Source organism: Coenobita brevimanus, chromosome 106 (assembly GCF_032717465.1).
Source record: "Coenobita brevimanus isolate Jiangsu-jjx chromosome 106, ASM3271746v2, whole genome shotgun sequence".
NCBI lineage: Eukaryota > Metazoa > Arthropoda > Malacostraca > Decapoda > Coenobitidae > Coenobita > Coenobita brevimanus.
The window spans coordinates 6,299,381-6,326,353 of NC_137059.1; the positions used below are offsets into that span (position 1 = coordinate 6,299,381).

The following is a 26,973-nucleotide window of genomic DNA, read 5'->3' on the forward strand; positions in this document are numbered from 1 at the left end:
GTCCTTTGCTCACCCCACCAATCTACACATCTGCCCAACCTATTGTAGATAATACTGTAACTGAATTGAAATGGTTGTATGTGAAGTTAAAAGTGCCTTGGAAATTAATTGGCCACCATGGTGATATGATTAGTTCTCATTAGTTCTAATTTGACCATCAGCGGTGACACTTTTGCAACTTTAAGCCATATTAATAAATTCCCCATTAAAAGTTAGTCAGATCCCTCTGGAGCTGTCTAGATAGCTTTCCCTTATTTTCACAGTGGACAAACACACAAATACACTTTCAAAAACATATACCAGGTTATTATTACCATCTGTTCCATATTTTCTTCTTTTGTTAGCATTCGCCGACTCTCATTCCTTACATTTTCATATATATTTCTACAATTCTGTTTCTCTAAAATAGTTTCCAATTTTCAGAAGGGTAAAATGTAGCTACCTGATTTTTTTTTTTTTTTTTTACATACCGAGATTTATTGTTAACCATTTCTTTCGCTTCACACGTCTTACTTTCAATACAGCATTCTTCCTCTTTCTTTCAAAAGAATAATTATGAAAGGGGAATAATCAAATGCTACAAAGTATGTACAAACACTTCATGTTTCAGTCTTACCATATAATGCATTCGTTGTATCAAATACTATACCTATTATATAAACATGACTATTTCACACGAGTGTGTGTTTACCTAGCAGGTAAAACATATACCTGTATACACAATATGGAGTAAAATACATATCTGCATGGTACACTGTGGCAATTCACAGTACAGCATGGTACAGCCATGGTTTGTACCACCTATAAAGAAACTTGTATAATTATATCACAAAGAAAAAGCACTATATACACCTGAATCATCGTGAAGTATAATGAAAAATTACAATATTTAAGAGATTCAGTTCATGACTGTCTACACTGATAACTGAGTACTCCGGCACAACAATAAATATGGAAGAGCAGATGATTAGGCTTCCAGAAGCCTATGGGAAAATATACACAGTAATGAGAGTTCAGGCCACTTGACAGGTGTTTCACTTCAGGTCACTGATGGCTGGAAACTGCCAGTCCCAAGAGTTTTTCAATATAAGAATTAGCACTTTGGAGTTTGGATAACAACTGTATTCTTTGCCCATGAGTACATCAAACGAGATCAGCAACACAAAGTATCTATTAAAAATATAAAATTTACTGGAGAACAAAAGCACTTATATGCTATTAAATAAGTCAAGCACCACCGCAGAAAACACATACTGTTCAATGTTTTCAAAAACACATCACTCAATGACTCTTTAAGGGCACTTTCACTGGGAACTTAACAGTCACTTTCAGTGCTTGCTTCGCAGGTTGTGTGTCAAAGTTCCGTTGTTTCCAGCTTTTTATCAACGAGGGGATTTGCAATCTTATGGAAAGTCTGGTAAAGGTTGGCTCGGTAGGTGTCATTAATATTCTGCTGCTCGTGGTTCATCAGTTGTGTGTTGGACCCCACCGTACTCGACTCCCTGGCAAACAGGATGGAAGTGGTCAGGAATAAAAAGTGGACATACCAGGATGCATTTATTTCACATCTTCTCATTAATAGCATATTCTTATACAGTAAGTCCTTGTTATATGTAGGGGGAACTGTTTTAAACAAATAGTATTGCAAACTGAGGGAATTTTGTCGTTGTAGCAGTAGTAGTTGTTCCCTAGGCAGTCTGGCCGAACAGCCCTGAGTCCCTTAGGAAGGCCATGGCCGAGACCGGGCTTTCCCACAGAGCTCTCAAAGAGTGTATGTTGTGTTGTTGGCGTAGGTGATTGTGTGCAATGCAGTCTTCCATAATGTGCTTGATAGTATGGGGTGCTGTGTTGCATCCTGGACAGGCATCAGCGACGGAGTCATCCAGCCTCTTCTGGTAGCTTAAGAGGGCTGGATGGTGCCCACATCTCATCCTGGCCAGATGGACCCTGTCCCCACGAGGATTTGATTCAGAAGGGTGGATGTCAGGAGGCCGTGCATGCAGCTGTGTGTTGTCTTTAAGTGACTGAATGGAGCAGCGAGTGAACTGAGTGTGGATATGCTTCTGGAAGCTGGTCTGGGGTGGGCAAGGGGAGAGAGATGACCGTATTTGTGTATGGTATCGTGTGCTGGGTGTTGTTTTGATGTTACTTGGTGTGGGTGGATGTGCTGCCATGTAATATAGTGGATGTTGTGGGTTTGTGGAGGCTGCAGCAAGAAACTGGGTGCCTCTCATGTCTAAGTGATCCTTGACTTTGAGGACTTTGGTTTCTTGATATTGGTGGTCTGTGGGTGTAGTAGCTGTGCAGCCTGTGATTATTTTTAGGGCCTTGTTCTGTATGGTCTGTAGAGTGTTGTAGTGTGTTTTGGTGAGGTCAGAAGACCAGGCAGGGCTTCCATAATTCACCACTGAACGTATGTATTGTTTGTGTGTGTGTGTGTGTGTGTGTGTGTGTGTGTGTGTGTGTGTGTGTGTGTGTGTGTGTGCAAGTGTGTTTGTGTGTCTGTCCTTCTTTGCCTGTGTGTGTGTGTGTGTGTGTGTGTGATGTTTGTGATGTGTGTGTGTGTGTGTGTGATGTGTGTGTGTGTGTGTGTGTGTGTGTGTGTGTGTGTGTGTGTGTGTGTGTGTAGGGAAGTGTTGTTTATGGTGAGGTGTGGGATGTGACTGTGTTATGCTGTCCAGTTTGTGAGAAGGGTCACTGTAGATTTGGCTGGGGCTATTTTGAGCCTGTTTGTGGTGAACCATTCATGCAGTGCGTTGAGGTAAGGTTGAATGATGTGAGCAGCTGTGTTTGCATTTTGGTGCGTAATTGTAAGTGTTATATCATCTGCATAGGAAGCTATGTTTATCTGTGGTGTGGGTATGGCGTGCATGTATAAGTTAGAGAGTGTAGGGGACAAAACAGATCCTTGGGGGACGCCGTTTGTGAAGTTTCTGATGTTAGAAGACTGACCGACAAATGTTACTTGTGCACGTCTGCCTGCTAAGTAGTTTGCCTGCCATCTTTTTGTGTTATTGTGCATGTTTGTGTTGAGTATTTTGTTTGTGAGGTTGTGGCGGGGGATGGCATCAAAAGCTTTGCTAATGTATAGTGTGATTAAGAGTGTTCTGCGTGGTGGCCTAGCTGAATTCATGCCATCGAAAACTCTCTGTGTAAGGTCTGTAAGAAGGGTGTTTGTGGAGTGTAGTGGCCTAAAGCCATGTTGTGACTGGGCTAGGGGAATGTGAGGTGTGACTAGTTGTAGTACCAGTCGTTCAGTGACTTTAGAGGGGGTGCAGAGTAGTGTGATGGGGCAGTGTGAGGAGGGTAATGTGGGGTCTTTGTTGGGTTTAGGGATAGTGATGATAATGCCATGCTTCCAGATGTTGGGTATTATGTTGTGAGAGTAGCTGTAGTTTGATATGTTGGTGAGTGATTGTATGCCTTGTGGTCCTAGGTGTTTAAGGTGAATGTTGCTTATGTTGTCTGGTCCACAGGCAGTTGAGTGCTTGAGGTTGTTAATGATGTGCTTCGTCTGGTTGTAAGTGAAAGGTGCGTAGTCTGGGTCTGTGGGGAACTGTGTCTTACGTCGGATGATACGTCGCTCTTCGGGATGGGGGTTTAGATGGCTGACTTGTGAAAAGTGATTGATGAGAGTGTATGCTTGTTGTTTGTTTGAGGGTATGGTGTCTGTTGTTGTGATGGCAGTGTGTGATTGTGTGGTGTTGCTGTTGGAAAGTGTGATGCTGTTTAGTGTTTTGTAGAGTTTGCTGATGTTTGTTTTGTGGTCAAGTGTTTGGAGGTAATTTTTCCAGTTTAGTGTTTGCTGTTCTGATATTTTATTGTTTATCTGAGTGTTGAGTTCTTGTATTTGTTATACGGTGTCTTGTGTATGGGGTGTTGGGGAGTGTCGCAGTGTGTCCCGTTGTCTGATTAGGCCTTGAATTTCTGGTGTGAAGTTGGGGTTGTGTCTCTTTCTGTTGTCTCTTGGGATGTGTCTTTTGTCTGTGTTTTGAATAATTGTATTGAAAGTGTGCACAGCGGTGTTGATGTTTGTGTTGGGTGTACTGTTTAGTGTTTCATTGTTGTTATTGCTGCTGCTGCTGTGTTTCTTCCCCAAGCTCATCTGAATGTGAACTCAGTGGACAGCAGGAAACTGGCTACTTCAACCAGTTGCTTCCAGGAATCTTCTGTTGAAGGTATGCAGAAGGGTTGTCTGTGTTATGACAGTGTGTTGTATGAGATGGGTAAGTGCACTACGGTGTGGAAGGCTGCATTATGTCAAAAACTTAATTGACTACTTGTGAGTTGTATTTTGTATTGGTAACGAAGTAGGGAAGGGTGATGTCCACACCACAGAGTGGCAAGGTGTATCTGTTTGTTTTTGTATGGGATGTATTTGAAGTGTGAAAGTCTAGTAGGGGATCAAAAGAAATATTGTTTCTTTGGAGCTTTCTGGCGGCTATGTGTCGGCGTATGTGTCAAGCGAACTGTAGTAATGGGTGTAGGAGGAGGGAGGTTGCTGAGGCATTCTTGTGTGTGTGTGTAACATGAAGATTTGTAAGTGGATGGTGCTAGAGGGACATGAAGATAAGTATGTGGATGGTGCTGGAGGAATGACTTGATGTAGCAGTGGTTCCACTGCCTGGTTATTCAAACGATCCTCAACTATTTCCCTGTCGCCCAAACAGCAACAACAACAAAACAACATGAGTTGGAGGGATACTGCACTGAAGCATTAAGTTCTGAACCTATCATATTCATGTGGTTCTTGATTGGGAGTAGGCCTACTTTTTTATCTTGGTGCAAATGACACACAGCTAGGGCCTTTCTACATCCTGTTATTATTCTTAAGGCTTTGTTTCAGGTTTTCTGAGGCTTTTCTATGTTTGTGGCTGTTAAGGTGGGGCCCCAGTTTGGGCTCAAGATAATTTACTGTTTGAAGCAACTGTTTATAGGCTGTTTTTAGTGACTCCTTTGTTGTCCAAAGTCATGCCTGTGAGTGTTTTCAAGGCAATGATTTTATAAGACACCTTCGCAATGATGCTCATCGTTTGTTGAGAGATAATCCCATGTATATTCTTCCTTAACCACTAAAGAGGGAGACCTGAAGGTGTGTTTTTAGGTAGTACAGTACAAGAGAGGCTACCAGTGACCCTGGGAGGTGCTGCCATGAGAGTAAAATGTAACTACAAGCTGGTAGCCAACCACAGTCATCACTCTCTGGCAAGAAACAATCAGCCACAAGTGCATAGTCAAGTCCAAGCTGAGAAACTCACTTGTTAAAAATCTTGTTACACATCACAGGTTTCTTTTCTACCAAAAGTTTTCAGGAACAGTTCGGAAAGTAATGAGCTGGTTACTTCACCTCATTTTCCTTCCAATCCACAGAAAATATCATTTAGTTGGTGGAATAGTAATTTTTTCTTGTATCTGCCAATGTTCTAGTGAGTACAAGTAAAGGCACTGTTGAGCCTGGTTTGCTGCTTGCTGAGTTTTGGAACACTGTGAAGATACTGCTAGGTCATCATCACTGGACAAGTACTGTTACTTGACAGGGGGTTGGCAAGTTATGAAGGAAAATGTTAAAATGTGAGGATGAGTAGACTAAGCCCTGTGGAACACTGCTGGTTAGTATACTGAACATGGAGCCTTGGTTGTGGCTGAGTATTATACATGCACTTGCTCGCCTCATGGAGGCTGGCTAGCCACTTCTTGTCATTGTCTGCTATGTTTGTGTTTTGCTATTCAGGATATGTTTTGGTACTGTACTGTAAGCTTTGTTTATGTCTGCTGCTGCCAGTGTGGTATTTAATGAGGGATATTTCTTGCTGAAAGCATCTAAGATGAGTTGGTTAGCTTGTATACGACGGTGTATGGTGGTTGGTGGTCGAGTGTTTGAGTCAAAACCCATGTTGAGATCAGACAGAGGAATCTGGGGGTGACGTTCTAAGATTATTTTTCCATGACTTGGATGGCGTGCAATGCAGAGATACTGGCCAACTGTAAATGATGATGGTTGTCTGTCTAGGTAGAGTACAGGGATAATGCCTGCTTTTTCCCAAATATCAGGAACTGCTTTTCAAAGCCCAGGAATGTTGCAACTTTCAGTGAGGTATTTGATGGCTATGGGGCCAAGGTGTATGCAGTGCATGTTTATGATCTGGTTTGGTCCTGCTGCTTTGGAGTTACTAGCATTTCTAGAGATAACTGCTAAACTTGTGAAGCAAATGCAAAGGGTGTTCTCATGTTACCATTCATTTTCCTTATTCATTTCTTTATTTTTCTTTTTGTAACACCTATGTATTGATGACTGGTACTTTTGTGGCTCATTCATGAATATTAATTAGTTCATCAGGTTGTCTGCTTGCTCATGCTGAGGATAGTTCAATCACTGTTCACTAGGGCTTTGTGGGCTGGAGGAGTGGATTTTTGAATAGTTGGATGACTGGAGTTGTCTTCTAAATTTGCTGCTGTTTGTTCTATGATCAAGGATATTGGCAAAGTTTTTGTTTTCAGGTGTCTTCTTTTTCTAGTTTGACCTGTTCATTAATTATGCTGTCAGCCTGATCACGGAATCTGTTTCTTTAGTGGTTGGCTAAGAGTTTGCATAAATCTGTTTCTCTCCTTGATGAGTTGTTTGGGAAGAGAAGTTAGGGATGAAGTTTTTCATGTTACCACTAAAGAAACTGGTATATTAACTTTACAGGCTGCAAGGACACTCTAATAGGCAATCTTTTCATAATCTACTATGGACTTAATTGCAGAAAAACATATAAAAATATTTATACAATGAAGACTTGCTGTAGTGAACATACTTAGCATTTCATCATACAGTTCAAACTGACAAAGTGCTTTGTCATACCTGATGTAAATTATTCACAATACTAAATAACCTGGTTACAATAATATTCACAATTTTGCCTACTTGTACTAGCTGAAGCTACCATCATGAAATCTAAAGCACAAAATCTTGTGGCATTACTTACCCTGTATCCTGGAATGCTATCATAAACAATATGTTAATGAATAATGTTCTTTTTGCTGTATCATAAATTACATAAGTATAATTTTCTCTTTTATGAATCCTATAATTTAGAAGGAGACTCTCGTACAGTACAGTACGCCTATAAAATACCATTCACTTATCTGAACTATGCCAAAACATGTACTGTACTACCTGCTCTGACATAAATTAAAATCATACATTACCATGAGTGGACAAATGCCAAAAGTTAAAATGAAGAAAAACAGTTGGTGGTCCAGTTTACCTTGATGCAGAAATATCTTCTGTGCCAACAATTTTTCAAAATATCCAAGACAAGAAAATCATTAAATTATTTAGCAAAGTAAATGGTACCGATATTGTCAGAATAACGACATTTCTCACTGTGTATAATATCACATGAAGCAGTGAAAGGAAACTTACCTTGATAATGGGTTAGGAACATTAGACTGAGTAATGTAGGGCATGTCACGGTCACCTCTGGGGGAGAGAGAGGTGTCAACGGCATTGTCATCTAAGCTGTCATTTCCCTCACTCTGGTGGCTAAAAACACAGAATAAGATTGTATTACTTTGAGCACTACAGATAATCAGTGGTCATACTTAATTACATTTGGTCAGCAATCATTAAATTTAATACAAAAATTTAATCTGGGGATTAATATACGATAGAGTCCTGTAGGATTGGAAGTCAGGTATAATTATTCCCCTGTACAAAGAAAATGGGGAAAAAGAAGTGTGTGGTAAACATAGGGGCATTTGCCTTCTCAGTGTACTGTAATAGGAAAAGTATATGGTAGGATACTTATTGACAGAGTATGGGAAATAACAGAGGAATTAGTTGGAGAAGAACAGGGAGATTTTAGGACAAGAAGAGGTTGTGTATATCAGATATTCATTCTTAGGTCTTTAGTGGAAAAGTTTTTAGGGAAGGGAATGAAGCTGTATGCAGCGTTCATGGATTTGGTGAAAGCATATCACAAGGAGGATAGACAAGGAATGTGGAAAGTATTAAGAATACATGGAGTAAACGGGAAGTCGCTGAAAGCCGTGAAGAGTATGTATGAGGGTGCTAAGGCTGCAGTGTGTGTGGATACTGAACTAAGTGAATTTTTCTATTTGAAGGGTGGATTGAAAAAGGGATGTGTCATGTTCAATCTGTGTATGGATGGGGTTATAAAAGAGATACAAGGTAGGGCAGTGGATGTTGGAGCAACTCTAATGACAGACGGTAGTATTTGGAAACTCCCTATAATGTTGTTTGCAGATGATGCTGTATTGCTATGCAAAGACAAAGCGGAACTACAAGGCCTGGTGAATGAGTTTGGGAGAGTGTGTAAGAATTGGAATCTAAAGGCAAATGTAGGCGAATGTAGGGAAGAGTAAAGTTATAGTCATCAACAGAAATGAAGCCATTGAATGTACAGTGAGGGTGGATGGGGAGGAAATGAAAATGTGAGTGCATATAAATACCTGGGTAGTGTGATGAGTAAGGATGGAGGTTTAGAGGGTGAAGTGCTTGAAACGATACAACAGGGAAAAAAGGTTGATGGTGCTTTGAAAGCAATGATGAGGAACAGGGAAGTGAGCATGGAAGTAAAAAAGTTGCTGTATGACTGTTGTGATACCAACTCTAATGTATGGAAGTGAAGCTTGGACCTTGTTGGAAGGACACAAGTCAAGAGTGACAGCAGTGGAAATGAGTTATTTGAGAGGAGAATGTGGAGTTATGTAGAGAGATGGACTGACAAATGAGAAAGTGAAAGAGCATTGTGGTGTGGATGTAGATGTGATACAAAAGCATTAGGAGAAATGCATTGAGGTGGTTTGGCCATGTGGAGAGGATGGACGGTGAGAGACTAACGAGGAGTGTATGTGGGTGAGGTGGAAGGGGGTGAGAGGGAGGAGGAGGTCGAGGATGAGATGGAGGGATGGAGTGGAGAGGTATATGATGGGGGGGGGGGTGAACTGAGAGCAAGGCAGTGAAATGGAGCTGGACAGGGTGGCATGGAGGTGAATTGTTTATGGTCACCCCTTATGGGATTGAGGTGTCTGGGAATAGATAGATAGATAGATAGATAGATGGAATATCCGGTAGGTTCACAGCATGCAATATGAAAGTACAGTACAGTACTGTACTTTAATAAACAGGTTTTATCTTCCTTGAGCTTGCCAGGATATTTATACTGACAACAGTTTGCCTTGCTGTGTTAATTGTCAATGCACGAAAAAGAACTCAGTACTGAACACTAGTTTATACCCTTTCCCTTTCTTAATGCTAAGCATTATGAAAAGAAAAAGGAATACATGGGTATGATTCATAAATTGAAGGCCAAACTAAGCCCAGCAGGTTCTGTTAACATGATCAAATTACAGAGTCAAGGAAAGCCATAATTTGTACAGTCTTACAGTGGAAAGCATGTGTTCTTGACCATTAGTATGAACAGTAGTTTGTGCCATGCAGTGGATAAAACAGCTTCTGTACATATCACATATGGAGAAACTCACTCACAGCTCTACTTCATGTTGTAATGTTTCTTCTATGCCACTTATCTTAATATAATAGTGACAGATGGATTGTAACTAATTTAAAATACCATCAACAGCCAATAATAGGTGGTTAGAGTGGTGCTTGTTAAGTGACAATAGCAGACTTTTTATTCATGTGGACTATGCCACCTAGAAGAGGGATTTAAGACAGAAGTGACATGCAGGAAGAGGACAAGTTAGTGTATGTCACTTCATAATGACCCTGTGCAAAGATCAGTGTGGTTTTGTTTTGTATACACTATGCTACCTTATCAGGGCAAAAATGGGTGGGGTGGGTAGAGGTGTGGGTGGGATGGGCTGGCACAGTGAGGTATGACAGAGAAAGCCTGCATGTGAAGACAATGGAACAAAACACAGGTGAGGTGGATGGAAAGGAGTCGGCAGGATGTCCTGGGATCATGGTGAGTGGTGAGGCAGGGCTAGATGGGCGCACATCTCACATGAATAGGCACTGTAAGACTGGTGTTAATGATGGAAAGGTTATGTCACAGATTACTCTTGCAAGTTCAATGATCACATCATATATGGGTGGAGATGAGAAGACAGGATGGGCTGGGATGGTGGTGAGTAGTTGGACAGGACAGGGGTGGTATGACCAGCAAAATGGCTGTTGACCAGTACTATATAAGTATGGCGATGGTAGAAGACAAGGTTATCTTCCAGAAAAACAAAAGGAAGATTAAGAACACCATGCAATGCTGAATAAAATAGCAGACCCAGTGACCATGGTTGTCCTCTGAGCACTTTCAAATAAGAGATGTCACAGTATGTTCCATTCTTCCACGAGCAAGGGAGTAAGAGGAGTATATGCTCACCAGACATGAAGAATAGACTGGAATCTATACAAATAACAGTATTACCTCAAAAGGTAATACCTGTACTGAATAAATTGATGAGCACAGTAGTAAGAGTAATAGTAGTAGTAGCAGTTGTAACCCCAGACTCAACTGGACATGATCACTGGACTGCAGACTGAAACTGTCTGTCTCTTACATTCCATCCTCCTCCTTTCAGTGAACAATGTAGGAAATGAGAGACATGTGTATAACTGGGCAGTGCTGTCTCCAAGTTACTGATGTCCACATGTGAGGGGATCAATAGCAAAGTACAGTAACCAGGGTAAACAAAAGCGATAAACACAATGGAAGAGTGAGAGATGAATGGCAACATATAAATAAGCTTGCCCAGCTGCACCACCAAACCTGTCATGAGTATTACAATAAAGCAAGCTTACATAACATTCCACTGAACAGGGAGATTTTATATCTTTGAAGAGAAAACATAGACAAATGCACACAGCTACACATCTTTCACTTGCACAGTACTCAAATAAATGCCTGAAGCAGAACAATGGATGGAAAAAGCATAGCCATCTTACTTAGTCTCAGTAATTCCCTTTTGGAAATGAAATAAAAGGTAATGGTTTTGCACATAAAATGAAGGTAGGATTTCAAGGGTTTAAATACTATGTGCATGACTATGTGACCAACATAAAATGAAGGCAGGATTTCTAGGGTTTAAATACTATATGCATGACTGTGTGACCAACATAAAATGAAGGCAGGATTTCTAGGGTTTAAATACTATATGCATGACTGTGTGACCAACATAAAATGAAGGCAAAATTTCTAGGGTTTAAATACTATATGCATGACTGTGTGACCTACGGTATTTTACTGGGCATGCTGTTGAATACCTGAACAACTGTGCTTTCTCGTTTTCTGCCTCTAGATCCTATCTCACCCCATCTCTTAAAAGGGAATCAGGATTGGGATGGTGATGATGACGATGATTATGGCGATATCTTCCTGAGAAACTTCAGTACCTTCAGTATAGAGTGTGACTCCTTGTATCATGAAATAACCTCTGTCGAGATGAATTCATCCCTCGCAAGTTTTCAATACAGCACACTACTTTTAGCTTATGAGGTAAGTCCTGAAGATACCAAGTGGACTAAAGGCTTAATACAAAAAATACAATAGTGCACTGAAAAAAAGGAAAGAAAATGGTGACCTGTCTAATGCACACTGTCAAGTAACAACTGAAATATTACAGTAAGAATGTAGGCTCCACAAGGTGAGGTGGCAATACTAAACTGGCACCATTAAATATTGTAACTGGATATACTGATGCATTACAACTGGCCTGTGCTGGCTAATATGATATGCACTTCCATTCTTTAGTGTTATTAACTTTTGTCTTCATATGAGCACAGGCTACCCAGTAACTACCCATCTTCATCATCACCATCAACATTTTATGTCTTTTTCTATGAATACATGCATGGGCTTGATTTATCTTATGGCAGTTCTTTCAAGATAATGATCTCTTGTTACATTCTAAGTACAATACTGTAAGTCTTGGATCAAAGATCATCTCTCAGTAGGCTACTTCATGCCATGTTTTCTAAGGATGGACGCTCAATATTCTTTCATCTGTTTTCATTCTCAGAAAGCTCCTTCACAACTGATCTTCTCCTAATCTTTCCACTTTCAAACTGTGCAGCCTGACCCTTCACAAGATCTTGTTAACATTTTCTATCTTGCCTAAAATTATGCACTAGGCAACTAATTTCTTAATAACACATTACATATCCATCTAATCTTTTTCTTTTCATTGTGTTCATACCTGGTAGCTCTGTCTATCTTCCATCTTAACTGCTCATGCATCAGTGAGGCAAAGGAGTTCAACACCACACTTTTTAGACAGGCTGTGTATATACTGTACATTTTAAATGAAAGGAAGGTTCTATAGATATCATAAGAGGTGGCATCTCCCTAAACTTCTTGTCAACAGTACTGAATCTTGCAGTGGTAGCAGCTTTGTTATTACCACCAACCCTTCTCATGTCTCTTAGATTACAAAATTCGACACACTCACAAGAATTATTCTTACTTTCCAGTCTGACTCTCCTTCCTGGGGACACTTGGTTACCAAGAGGGCCATTCAACAATTACATAAAGCAGAGGGTGCGTGGGGGATATCAAGCCAGGTGTTGTGATGTGTTAATGAAGGGTTGGGGTAACACAAAAATATTATATAACAGTAAAATATAGAGCCTCAATAATATGGATGTAATCTTTTTACTTAGTATGGAATACATTCACTTATCTAAGGCAACAGTGCAAAACCTCTGAAGAAAATTACATATACTGCAGCATATTCTTTATTAATGGATATAATGGTCATGTTTTCTTGCAAAAAAAACAAGATGAGCTTAATGTATTACTAACAGAACCCACACCCAACACAATGAACACGACTAACACGTTCCTTAGTTTGCAATATTTAGGGGAAAAAAAAAGAAAATTCGCTCTTTGTTGTGATTTATAGGAAAACCATCTCTGCATATAGTGAGTATCTGGAAGGGGGGTGGAGTCAGAGTTGTTTTACCATAAAAGTAAGTGTGTGTGTGTGTCTGTATACATACAGTACATACATACATATATCTATATACCAATATATATATATATATATATATATATATATATATATTATATAAAACCTCACCCTGCCCTTGGGTGGGAAAAGAGGTCCGGATGATGATATATATATATATATATATATTATATAAAACCTCACCCTGCCCTTGGGTGGGAAAAGAGGTCCGGATGATGATATATATATATATATATATATATATATATATATATATATATATATATATATAAAGTGTGTATATAAATCTGTCAGGGGGGGGGGGGTGGCTTCATGTTACAAGGAGGGGGAGGAACAAATTTTTGTGGGAAAAAGCATTACGTACGATAAGTTTTGAATAGCCCCAAACAAAAGGCTCATCTCCTGTCAACAATATTTTGCAATCTACTCCTCATATCAATACATCCCTTGTGCACCCATTTGTTACAACATTCAGACATAACTGATTTTCTTCTTACATCCTTTTTAACAAACATCCCATGATCATTTTCCATTTTTAGCCATCTATACCAGTGGTTTAACACCTTTTCAAGTACTCACTTTTATGTCTCTTGTTTGTATACCATCCTTCCATACTGTAATTCTTCCCCAGTAACTTATCCATGCTATCTGGTATATCCACCTGATCATCAGCACAGAGGATTTTCCAAGGTAAGCTCACTCTGAATTCCACAGATAAAGCCTATTGGATCATAATAAAAAGAAGCAGGCTTAAAACTAACCACAGTTAGAAACCTATTTTCACCTAAAAATCTTCCCTTTGTATTCCATAAAAGAGTACAAAATACTAATTTCCTCAATCTCCCTTATACCCTTGATCATGGGAGAAGCTTTACGATTGCTTTGTAGGTACAGTTATATTCTTTAATGCAGGTGAAAAAAGCACTCTGACCAAAAAGGGCTACATAAAGCAACCTATAAAAGGGCGAACCCCTTGAGTTAGCAACAGTTCAGCATCACATTACAGCTCAGTCATGGCTGCCATGATGAATGATTTTGCTATTATATTCTTGTTTGTAAATACTTTACTGTAGTCCATTTCACAGTAGTGTTACTTTCAGTGCATATAATTTCCTTCCTACTATACTTTGTTATTCCATGTGTTCTCTTTCTTTTTTCTAATATTTCGTTCATATTCCATGTAATGTACTCAAAGTTTCTACTGTGTTATGCCACTGTACTAACCAAGTGCCTGATCAGTCTTCCATTCAGGATTATTAAGGTAACTTTTCTTCAACTGCCCTGAAGATGAAATTACAGTAGTACAGTACTATTAAGGCAATTACTTGTGGGTGCTGCTGAACTTACTGTAATATTCCCCTACTACTAAGTGGCAGACAACAAGCACTTCATAAACTGATACAGTGCTACACCTATGCAACATAAAAACAACAAAAGCAGTGCAAAACTCACACAAAGTGTTGATACCTCAGTGAATCTTCATCTTTGTACCAATCATTGTCAAACCCAGACATCCAAATGGGGTTGCTGCCTTCCACACTATGGATGTTTGTGTTGGGTACTGTCGATGACCGGTTCAGACCCTGGTCATGGGAGCCTGATCAAAAATGGAAAATAATATCAGATTTGTGTTTTTCCATCAGTCATATAAGAGACTTTCAGGCCTATAATTCTATCCCTAACTGTAATAGATTACAGTGGCCTTGCTGTGGACTTACAATTCAGAGAACGAATATGGCGTTTGGTTATCATAGTGATAAAAAACGAAAAGCCTCATAGTCCATTATTTAAGGATTGATATCCGTCTAAAATTATGCTGAAAGAGTAAAACAGAATAATGGCAAGTAATATTCACTAATTCTTAGAAGTCCACAACATCAATATCAACTCTGTAAGCACACCTTAACTATCATCCTAGCCTAACTTCTCTTTATTATAAGGAATGGGAATTACCCAAAACAAGAAATAAACACAAGAAAGAAAAAGCTATCATACTCAAGACCATTACTGAAGGTAATCCTTCACTACTCATCCATATCTTCAATATTATCTGGTTCATTTCACAAACTGTACCATCCATACATACGTGTTAAGTGGTATCTGTTGAGTAACTACTTAGTCAAGTTCACAAATATAAATTCATCATTATCCTAACCCTTTCCCATTAATAAATGGATGGGAGGGTTCCAGCAACAGGACTAAAAAAGCAGAAAAGCTGGAGAACTACCAAACAAAGCACCTAGTAAAATGAGCCACAAATCCATTCACTCTTCATTCAAGCCTTTGAAACTAAGCTACAACTTTTAGGTCAAATGATCCACACAAAACAATACTTTGTACTGCCTATGAGATAAAGCCATTCTGTCAAATCATTGTGAATATAATGCAGTCAACTTACACTCCCCAAATGCTGTGGCATTGGCAGCTTTGAGCTGCCTGGAGTAGCGTGCCTTCTGTGAGAGGCAGAGGGCAACGGTGAGCACAAGGAGAAGGGTGAGGAAAACAATGACCCCAACCAGCCACAGGAACAGAAGGTCCTCCTCTGCTGCACTGGCCGTGATGAGTTCCGCACGCTGGGTGTCCAACACATTTAATTCCTACGACAATGAGTGAGTGAAGGTGTTAGTAAGGGAGTTAGTGTTAGCTTGGGCTGAGGAGGGAAGTTTTATAAAAACTGAGTGAAATCAAAGCTGGCTGAGGTTTATTTACAGGAAAAGCTAATGCTAGGCTCTGAGAAAAAACCACATTCCCAATAGTTGCTATTAGCTACGTCTTTTACTCTAAATACATATCACCATAGCTTAAGTCCTAATTATAAGACTTAAATTTAATCAATTCTGCTAGTACTACCCAACACCTTAGTACTATGTGCAGTGACTACAAAAGTATCCTCTCCCAGGTGAATGATGGCTTCACAATGAGTACTGGTTCTATTTTCAGTTTAATTTATTAACTTAATTATTTGCAAAGCAAATATTTTTGACTGTACAGTGAATTTCATATGTTAAAATTCAATGTTTTTCATGTATTTAAATAAACACATGAATAATAATACCAAAAAATATCTTCAATATTTCATCCACTGCTTCTAAATGATGACAGAAAAAATAAGGATACCTTTTGTAGGCACTGCACTGTACTGTATTTAGGAGCACAAAGAATTAAAACTGTTAATCTGGACTGCATCATAGTTTTTTCTCCTGTCATCTGAAATGTACAGTCAAGGTCAAATGTTTGTCCACTAATGCACTATGTCTTTCACACTTAAGACCTGTGCATTATTTTCCTCCCTCACACATAATATCAAAGGGCATCATCTATGAACAGAGATACATACCAAACCTCTACCAACATCAGTACATTAGCGAAAAGAGGCAACTGAGTGGACAAGGTGAATTATAAGGCTAGCTCTGTCCTTGAGCATACCATTCCTTCATTATTAACTGTGACATAAGTCTACAAGAGCCTCTTTTTATCAGCCTTCATACCCCTGCTCATAGTGTCCAAATGGCATAAGTGCTTAAACATTTTTGTTATCATTTTATAATATGTCTCAAACCTCATCTGGGTAGGGCTGAATTAAATGATCTCATATAACCTTACTCTTGGTCAGCCACAGTTCCTCAATGCTTTTCAGAAATATCACTGCACAATACCTTTATTACATCATCAGGAGCACAGGTACGTGGGGCTAAGCTACTCAGTCTTAACATTTACAGTAAGAATGATGAGTCACTATTCTCTGAGTACATTATGTAAGCATTTCTTGACTGTAAGCTTTGCCATCACAAAGAAGCTACAGTGAACAGTGAAACCACATTAGTAAGGTGTGGTCATACTAAGCAGGGCAGGTTTAATGTTACTGATCAAGTATACCGGTAACCCATACTGTGCTAGCAACATAGATCTACGTCCCTTTCAAAAAAACCGGTGACATAGATCTACGTCCTGCAGCACTGAGAAGTCATTGCAAGCAACCGCTGTAAAATGGAAGGTAATAACATATCTCGCTAACTTCAGACATTTCTCCACTAAGCTTAAAACACTGATTTAGGAGAGTGGGCAGTGAGTGAGCCTTCCCGGGCTCACAGCCACTCTGTCCTCTCAGTAACCTTGAAGATTTCAGGGGTCAAGTGGCATCAAAATGACTCGATTTCAACCTACTTCCTGGCATTGGTGATTATTTTTATTAGTGCCAGGGATCTTATATTGATGTATTAAGCCCATTTACCCACAAAAATAATCCAAATTCGGTTCACAAGCTCACAGACGCTCTGCTCTCTCAATAACCTTGAAGATTTCAGAGGTGGAGTGGCACCAAACTGACTAAATTCAACCAACTTTCTGGCTTTGGTGATTACTTTTATTAGTGCCAGGGATCCTATACTGATGTATTAAGCCATTTAGCCAGAAAAAAATCCAAAATCCCTTCACATGCTCATGACCACTTTGCTCTCTCAGTAACCTCGAAGATTTCAAAGGCAGAGTGGCTACAACCTGACTTCATTCAACTAACTATCTGGCTTTAATGATTACTTTTATTAGTGCCAGGGATCACATATTAATATACTAAGCGCATTTAGCCAGAAAAAAAAAAATCCAACATCAGCCAGCGCAGAGGGGTATCAGTTTATTTTTTTGCCCAGCACAGTACATGATGAAGTGTTCCTCTCATTTATGCACTGTGATTCCTTTCATTTATGCACTGTGAGTGGATGAGAAATGGGGGGCATTGAAGAAGCTGAGAGATGGAAGAGTGAGAGTGATATGTAGAGAGGAAGAGAGAAGTGAAAAGATTAGTAAGAGAGAGTAAAAAGAGAGTGGATGAGGAATTTGGAAGGAATTTGAGTGTAACATGGAAAGAATGTAAGAAAATGTTCTGGAAAGAGGTAAGGAGAGTTAGGCAGGGTGCCAAAGAAGTTAGTTGGGGAGTGAAAGATAAAAATGGTAGATTAATAACGGAGAATGGAGAAAAAGTGAGCAGACAGAATGAACACTTTAATGAATTGTTGAACACAGAGAATGAAACACTTTAATGAATTGTTGAACACAGAGAATGAAAGTAATGCAAGTGTAAGCTGCTGGGGAATGGCTGGGAGAAGGAGGGATGTGAGGAGAGAAAGAAATCAGTAGGATGGAAGCTGTGGAAGCAATGAAGAAAGTTAAAATGTGGAATGCCCCAGGAACTGATGAAGTGTGTGGTGAAATGCTGAAGCATGGGGTAGAAACAGTAATAGAATGGATGTGAAAGATGTGCAGATTGGCCTGGAAGGAAGGCAGAGTCCCAGAGGATTGGAAGTCAGGTATAATTATTTCCCTGTACAAAGGAAATGGGGAAAAAGAAGTGTGTGGTAAACATAGGGGCATTTGCCTTCTTAGCGTAATAGGAAAAGTATATGGTAGAATACTTATTGACAGAGTATGGGAAACAACAGAGGAATTACTTGGAGAAGAACAGAGAGGTTTCAGGAAGGGAAGAGGTTGTGTAAATCAGATATTCATTCTTAGATCATTAGTGGAAAAGTTTCCAGAGAAGGAATAGAAGTTGTACATGGATTTGGAGAAAGCATAGGACAGGGTGGATAGACAAGGACTGTGGAAAGTATTAAGAATATATGGAACAGATGGGAGGTCACTGAAGGCCATGAAGAGTATGTATGAGGGTGCTGAGGCTGCAGTGTGTGTGGATAGTGAACTGAGTGAATTTTTCTATTTGATGGTTGGATTGAAACAATGTTGTGTCATGTCTCCATGGTTGTTCAATCTGTATATGGATGGGGTTAAAAAAGACATACATTGTAGGAGAGTGATTGTTGGAGTGGCCCTAGTGACAGAGGGCAGTATTTGGAAAGTCCCTGTACTGTTGTTTGCAGATGATACCATGTTCTTAAGTGAAGATGAAGGGGAGCTGCAAGGCTAGGTGGATGAGTTTGTGAGTGTGTAAGAAACAGAATCTAAAGGAGAATGTAGGAAAGAGTAAAGTGATGGTCTTTGAGAGAAGTGAAGTCAGTGAATGTGCAATGAGATTGGATAGGGAGGAAATGGAAAATGTGAGTGAGTTTAAGTACTTGGGTAGCATGATGAGAAAGGATGGAAGTTTAGATGGTGAAGTGCTTGAAAGGGTGCAGCAGAAAAGAAAGGTTGCTGGTTCCTAGAAAGCAGTGATAAGAAACAGGGAAGTGAGCATGGAAGTGAAAAAGCTACTACATGACAGTATTGTGATACCAGCTCTAACATATGTAAGTGATGCTTGGACTTTGTTGGAAGGACAGAAGTCAAGAGTGAGAGCAGTGGAAATGAGTTATTTGACAGCAGCATGTGGAGTCACATGGAGAGACAGGCTGACAAATGAGGAAGTGAAGGAGTGTTGTGGTGTGGATGTGGATGTGATAGGAAGTGTTAGGAGAAATACATTAAGGTGGTCTGGCCATGTGGAGAGGATGAAGAGTGAGAGACTGATGAGGAGAGTGTATGTGAGTGAGGTGGAGGGGGGGAGAGGGAGGGGGAGGCCAAGGATGAGATAGAGGGATGGAGTGGAGAGGTATATGAGAGAGGGGAGTGTGATCTGAGTGCAGGGCAGTGAAATGGCTGGGGACAGAGCGACATGGAGGCGATTTGTTTGTGGCCACCCCTTACGGGATTAAGGTGTCTGGCAATAGACAGACAGATAGATTCAAGTTTATGTCCAAAGTACAGTATGACAAAGTCTTTGCAACAAATGACAAACATATGCCAAGTCTGTCACATGCCATGTCCACCTAGTTTCCTGTACCAATGCAGCAACTGACCACTTGAGTCATATGACTTGCTTTAGAACAAAGGGTGCTTAGAATATGTGGGCACTACAGGGTATCAGGACATTTTCTTTAACTGGGGCATCCTGAAGCCTAACATATAACTTTGAACATAAGAAGAGCTCAGAGAAGAGCACAGTGGATAATATTAGGTTTCATGTAACTGAGGTAACAAAAATCCAATTTACATTAGAAGTAAATAGAAAACAGGAAGAAAATAATTTTCAAGGAATGAAATTATTAAATCTGAAGTACTAAAAAAAGAAAAAAATAGACAAGTCTGTCTGACAAATCACAATCAAAACTTTCTAATGATGACCATGACTACCTGTTCACAAGAAATGTTTCTCTCTCTCTCTCTATATGGTACCATATACTGTACTATATACTGTACTTACACAGGTATTGTTTATTCCAGATATTTTTATATGCCGTACTGTATGTCTGAGATGGAATTGAATAATATAAATGATACATCTATACCATTTACAAGTACAGTACAGGTATTTCAGACCATAATGTCCAAGAAGGAAGCAATGAAGCAAGCACATGCTGCCATCAAAAGTCTCATCACCAGGCCCAATACTGTATCATGCTTCAAGATTAGTAAAATTACATAGAAGGGTGTGCTTGGATATTACTAAAATCATGAACAATGTCAATAGCTACAGTGTATGGTAAACTACAATGCCAAAGATTTACTATAATTTTCAGGCATCAAATTAATTGGAAAGTTTTAGAAAAGAAAAGAAAAGAGGAGGTTAGTTTTGTGATGGATATGAACAACTAAATTTGTGAGTTTTCATGGGAAATCTTACGAATACAGCATTAAAATTACTGTATACACATATTGTGGTCTAAAGCTATTATTAGATTAATACAAATGCAATAACATAGTTAGATTCAACTGATGATGTTTGTACTATTTGACAGTTGTACACATACCTTAAAAAGATGATCAAGATGTTCAACATTTTTATCAATCATGGCCAATACTTGTTTTACTTCAAGGACAGAATTATCCTCTTTGTTCACCAAGTGAAGGTACAGATCTGTCTTTGTCTTGTCCACAGTGCCATCATGATTTTCGTGCACACGAAAGTCATCAACATTTACAATGGCTCCAGTGATGTTCCCAAGGTAGTCACGGAAGTATTCCACTTGTTCTCGTACCTGGGGGAAAAGAAAAAAATTGGTAACTCTGCGTATACTAATCTTGCCTATAAACTGTTAGTAAAGAATGGTATCAAGGCATACAGTAACTGGTAAAGTATGATGAACTCACCTCATCTGGTGACTGTCTCAGGATAAATCTGACTCTTTGATCCTCTCGTAACAGGTAAATGAACACCCTAGCTCGATCGCTCCAACCACTGGTATCATTAACATAAACCTGAAATGCATGAGATGATGCTTATTAAGCAAGAAATATAGCACAGATACTAACGGTACTGATAGGCACTTTTTAAAGATAGTTCTTTACCAAAATACAAGAATTTCATTCACGGGTTCACATTGTTATGCTTGGAACATGAGGTGGAGTCCGGATTCTTGAGGCTTAATTGGAGAGTGAATGTGTGTGTAGCCTGTTACATTGGGCATGCTGATGATCTGTTCTCCCACTATCATTTTTTCTCCCTTATTTTCTGGACCCCTTCCTCATCTCACCTGTGAGAGGGAAAATGAGACAGGATGATGATGATGATGAGTGGTGGTGGAAGTGGCGACAATGACTGATCGATGACTAATATGGTGATGACTGATGATGATGACTGATGGATGACTGATGATGGTGACAATGATGATGATAAGATGATATGCCAAGAGTCTCTTCTGTCAACAATGTTGGTAAGAAAGTAGAATAGATACCTTCTTTAGAAGTCAATAGTAAGTCTGTTTCCCTCTGACAAAACTGAGCCACTCCCATGACTAGAATAATAACTGTCATGATCTTTCCTTCATTCTCTCCTGTTTCTTCTGCTTATGAGTCAAAAGCCAAACGGTTTCCTGTACACCAGGAAACCCATTTACTACACTAGGTGGTAACCATTTTTTTTTTTTTTAAACAACAGAACAGAGGAAGCAAAAACAAATGATTAAAAAAAAAATAATCCATACACCAGATTACTGGTGTCCTCTGTTCATAAAGTATCTGTAACAGTTAGACTTGAACAGCTGTGGGTTGAAATCTGGAGGGAAACAACTCTAGGGAAGCGAGATCCAGAAAGATGCAGTTCGGAGAATGAAAGAATTCTGATAGGCAGAAGTTCTGCAATATGGCTGAGTGACATTCCAGTCATGAGCGCTACCAGATGCCCGTGTAGCACGGGGGAAGGCATGAAGAGGTGGCACCATGGACGCAACTTCGTATGAGCATTTGTCGAAAAAAAATCTGTAAAATAATGCAAGGGAGGCAACATTCCTTCTTACTTGCAGGGGAGGTAGTTTATTTGTAATGGCTGGGTTGTTAATAATTCTAACAGCTTTGTTCTGAATTTTGTTTAGTTGTTTTAATGCAACCTCTCCACATCCATTCCACGAGGGTGAACAATATTCAAGCTGAGAGCGCACATGACTCTTACAAATTGTAGCTAACTGCTCACCAGTGAAGAAGATATAGACTCTGTATAATAATCCAAGTTTCTTTGAGGCAGTTTTAGCAAGTGATCTAACATGAGAGGTCCAGCTGAGGGAATTGTTAAGTGAAATGCCAAGAATTTCAATACTTTTGGAGATGGGAATATTAGTAGCACTGAAGGTAATGTGCGAATCTGGCAATATCTGTCTATTAGTAAACTGTATATATTTAGTTTTACTAGCATTAAAAGAGACAAGGTTGTTTTGTCCCCATTCACTGATTGTAGATAGGTCTTGATTTATGGAGATGGCTGTAGTGAGTTGAGAGGTAGAGATATTAGACTTTGTAAAAGGGTGTCTGAGTGTGAATGAACTATGTAGTGTTGAGTCATCTGCATATGAGTGGATGGGATTGTGGGTGACAGATAATAGAACATTAATATGAACCAGGAATAGGGTTGGCACCAGAACTGACCCCTGCGGCACGCCAGCGTTACTTGAGTGGAAATTGGAATATACATCATCCACTTTTACTCTTATTTTCCTGTCACTAAGATATGAAGAAACCTGGTGGTTTAGTGGGTAATTATGGTGCTCCAATCAGATTGAGCCAGTGAAGGTTTATATCCAAGGGATGGTTGGAATTATCGCTCATGTAATGCCACTCAGGGATGAGTGAGGCTGGTCACTCTCATCTTAAATGTCAGGACCAACTTGCCTAGCCCCAGGCTCCTATGCTCCTCATGGGGCAAAGTAGGACTGGATGATGATGATGATTACATGAATGTGAATAAGCCTCAGTTATGAGGCAAGACTGTGTCTCCTTGGCTACTATATTCGTTTTCCTCTAACTTGGCCTAAAACTGCCGTCTATTCATCTTGAATACTGAGCTGTGACAAAAGATTAACACTATATTATGTTGGTAGTCATGAACGTGTGTTATGGAAAGGATGCCAAGCCACAGAACAGCAAACCCTTGTTATATAATGAACTGGTAAATGATGAATCACTTAAACGATGACAAAAAAGTTAGGACCTTTTCGATGTATGACAGCATTTTAACATATACAGTGATTATGATCCTGTGCAAAAGTCTCACTGGTCAATATACAATTGCTGTTTCTGCTTATACAATCACCCTCATGCATGTCTACAACTATTTGTTTATTCTAAGATGGCATTTGCATGTGCCACTATTGGTGTGTTAATGTCAGTGATGGAACAAAAATGTGGTGCTGGATTTTAAGCAGCAAGTGAATTGTAGTGAAATGAAATAACTAGTTTAGTTGAGCTGGAAACCTGTTTTAGACTCAGTTGGGTGGGTGACCCTTGGCCAATATTGTAACCCCACTGAACCCAAGTTCTAAATGACTCGGTAGATGATAAATCATTATGCAAAGGAATGTTGCAAACTCATCCTCATTGTAAAGCAAGGACATCCTGTACTGTCTTATGCCATCATGCAATGTGAAATAAGCTGTAAAAGGACATAAATCTGGAATAGGTCAATGTACACGGACAATAAGTAAATCCACCCTTCAATCTGACTACATCAGGGCATCAAGCGAGCTGACAAAGGAATATTTGTCAGATGAAAACAAACTGATAACAGCCCCCCTACACTCCAAAAGCAAGGTGATAAGGGATGGCTACGACCATTTTTATAGGTTAATACAATACTGTGCTTAGAAAAAGTTCACTACAGCAAAATTTGTCCCTCAACAGAGGACTATCTTCAACATGTGCATGAAGTAATCATAATGATTGTTAACAATGCAGTTAGTATACTGGCACCGATAGAAATTAATCTTACACAGTATCGTATTTTCTGAACCACATTAATGTCGTCTACCATGTCTCTCCAGAGTTGTGGATTCTCAAGCACTGCATTTAGCTGATACAGATTTGGTATGCTGACACACTATACAAACTCAAACCATAAAGGCAGTGAAAAATCACTATAAAGGCCTAACTGCTTCTGGCCACTCAAAGTTACCCTTTGTTTCCCCTGTACCTCTACCAAATGTACCCTACACACTTTACCAACACACAGATGTTAAAAAAATCTACTGTACACACACACACACACACACACACAATAAACAACATATATGACACACACATTACACAATAAACAACATATATGACACACACATTACACAATATACAGAACACACACAATACACAAACACAAACAAAACACTCACACACAAACACACCAGAGAGCTGACTACACTTAGCTGGTGTGGTGTGCTGTGTTCAGGTCAAGTGTGATGTCACAAGGGACCACACCCACCTGAATCAACTGCAGCACTTCCAAGAGGGGTCACAGTTTTACCCATTTTGCCTACTCCTATCTGCACAACAAAATGACACATTATCTGAAGGACCTCTGTATGTATAGATATGGTGATTAGAAACCTACACTCAAAGCATACATTTCAATTATTGAACTAATGTATTAACCAAGCAATTACACTATCTTGCAGACGAAGCTTGATGCAGCTAAAAACTTACAAACTAAATTATGACCAACATGTTAGAAGCATTGCAAATCTCATTCTAAATGTAGGGAGCAAACCTAGCTGACAACTCCCAAATAGTTGTTGAAATCTGTTATGGAAAATATTAAATGACAAGTAGGACTTGAAATTGTGGAACAGTCTCAGCTTAGACTTTGAGTATATTTGCAGATGAATATTCTGCCTTGGAATAATGACTGAGTGGCTAATTACCGAACTTGTAGTCATACATCATTCTTACAGTGGCAGCTCCCATGGATGTCTGCAGCCAACCATCAATACTACTACTTTCATGTCATGTTAAGTGTTTTGTTTAAATCATTAACAGCTTGCTAGTACCTTAAAATCAAAATAGCCTTTCATTCCTTTCTGAGGGTCAAAATTGAGCTTGACGGCACCAGTGACTGGGTCGACCAAGAAAGGTGACCTCCTTATGTTGTCCAGGTTTTCTGAGAGGGTTTCTTGCACACGGCCATCCATGTAGTACCTCAGTCGACTATTCTCCCCAGCATCAGGATCGATGGCCTGAAATGTAAAGGTCCAGGTTTGGTTATAAGCTTCCTTTTATTATCTGCTTTTAGCTCTTACTTTTTACCCAGACAGCACAGCATTAAAAAATTGTAAATGATATTCTTTCATGCCTTGATTTTTTTTTTTTTCTTTTTCTAACAGGGGCTTCCCTTCTCCTGATTCATGTCCCAGAGGAAATTTAAGAACCTTGCTCAAGATTTCTCCACCCCATGTGAATGTGTGAAAATTGGTTAAGATGACAATGACAATGATGATCCTTAAAATAAGGGGCAATCATTTTCCATTTTCATCCATACTAGTCACCTTTTATGACACAAATGTAATATATAGTTCATATTCTTTCTCCCCTGCACACATATAAAGAATAAGTTATCAGCAGCAGCAGAAAGAAACCCCAGGAACTACCCAACAGGTCTCCTGTGCCTTATGATGTACAAGACTAATTGTAATGTAAACGATGGGCAATGGCACTGCCATACTCAAAGATCAATGCAATGAGGAGAAGTGGGAAGGGGAAGGAAGGGAATGTTTCCAGCTGATTCCCAGTCATTTTAGTCACCTAGTACTACATGCAAGGCATACATGAGTAATATTCTTTTTCCCTTTTCCCAAGGTTAACCTTCTGTCATTTAATACTGTACTGTGTATACAGTAATCTCATTTTTCCTTTCCTTGGTGTTACTACATCATTGGTGACATGTGAGGTTGGTATTAATTTGGACACCATTATAAACGAAAAGATGGTGCATCAGCAGCCTATTTCATCATCATCCGGACCTCCTTTCCCACCCTAGGGCAGGGTGAGGGGTAACAACGTCCAGGCCCCAATTCAATGGGCCACGGTTCCATTCACTCATCATTCAAGCCCACAGAATCCTGGCTCTATCTGATGGGCCAAACAGTTTCATCACGTACTGTAGTTGCACATATACTTATCTGATACGAGTCAATCCAAAAGCTGTCATATTAAAAAGGGATGACAAATCCCTGGTCATCCACTTCTCTGCACAAATTTCATCCAGCCAGCTCGATCTCTTGTCAGTTCCTTAGCCCCACCAACTTCCATACCTCTCTTCCTCACATATTCATCCACCATATCCCTCCACCTTCTTCTTGGCCTACCTTGTCTCCTCCCACCTTCAAATTTGCTCAGATATAACTTTTTCACCACTCTGTTGTCATCCATTCTCTCCACATGACCATACCATCTCAGTACACTCTCTTCAATTCTGGTGTCTACAGACTTCCTCACTCCGCATCTTTCACGAATCACATTATTCCATACCCTATCCACTCTCTCTACTCCACATACATCCCTCAACAGTCCCATCTCCACTGCTCTTACTCTCGGCTTTTCTTTTTCATGCCACACCATAGTCTCACACCAGTACGTTAAAGTTGGCACTAACACTTCTTGCTGTAAGCCTCAAGCAGCTGCAACACTCAAGCCTCTGTTTCTTATCAAGGCCTTCATAGCACCAGCTACTCTCCTTCCTTGTGTCACTCTACCTTCCACTTCTTTTGCTCTTTTTTTTCTTTATTTTTTAATGTATGATATTATCTGGAACACACAGTCACTTCAAACTAAGCTTCTTATCATTAAAACATCAGTTCT

General features: G+C 39.6%; 1 protein-coding gene across 3 annotated transcripts in view; it reads right to left on the reverse strand.

Annotated features, from left to right (window-relative positions):
- Nucleotides 1-584: 584 nt before the first annotated feature.
- Nucleotides 585-26,973, reverse strand: part of Cad88C (cadherin 88C) — a 262,754-nt gene continuing 236,365 nt past the window's right edge. For 2 of the 3 annotated variants that reach the window (XM_080285500.1, XM_080285498.1), the window contains 7 exons: nt 25,167-25,352; nt 21,013-21,120; nt 20,673-20,900; nt 15,332-15,530; nt 14,386-14,530; nt 7,409-7,528; nt 585-1,502 (listed from right to left, as the gene is read on the reverse strand). In XM_080285500.1, the coding sequence (XP_080141626.1) occupies nt 1,355-1,502; nt 7,409-7,528; nt 14,386-14,530; nt 15,332-15,530; nt 20,673-20,900; nt 21,013-21,120; nt 25,167-25,352 (1,134 nt within the window). In that variant the 3' untranslated portion in view covers nt 585-1,354. The remainder of the gene's footprint in view (nt 1,503-7,408; nt 7,529-14,385; nt 14,531-15,331; nt 15,531-20,672; nt 20,901-21,012; nt 21,121-25,166; nt 25,353-26,973) is intronic. The other variant, XM_080285499.1, reaches the window with a different exon arrangement.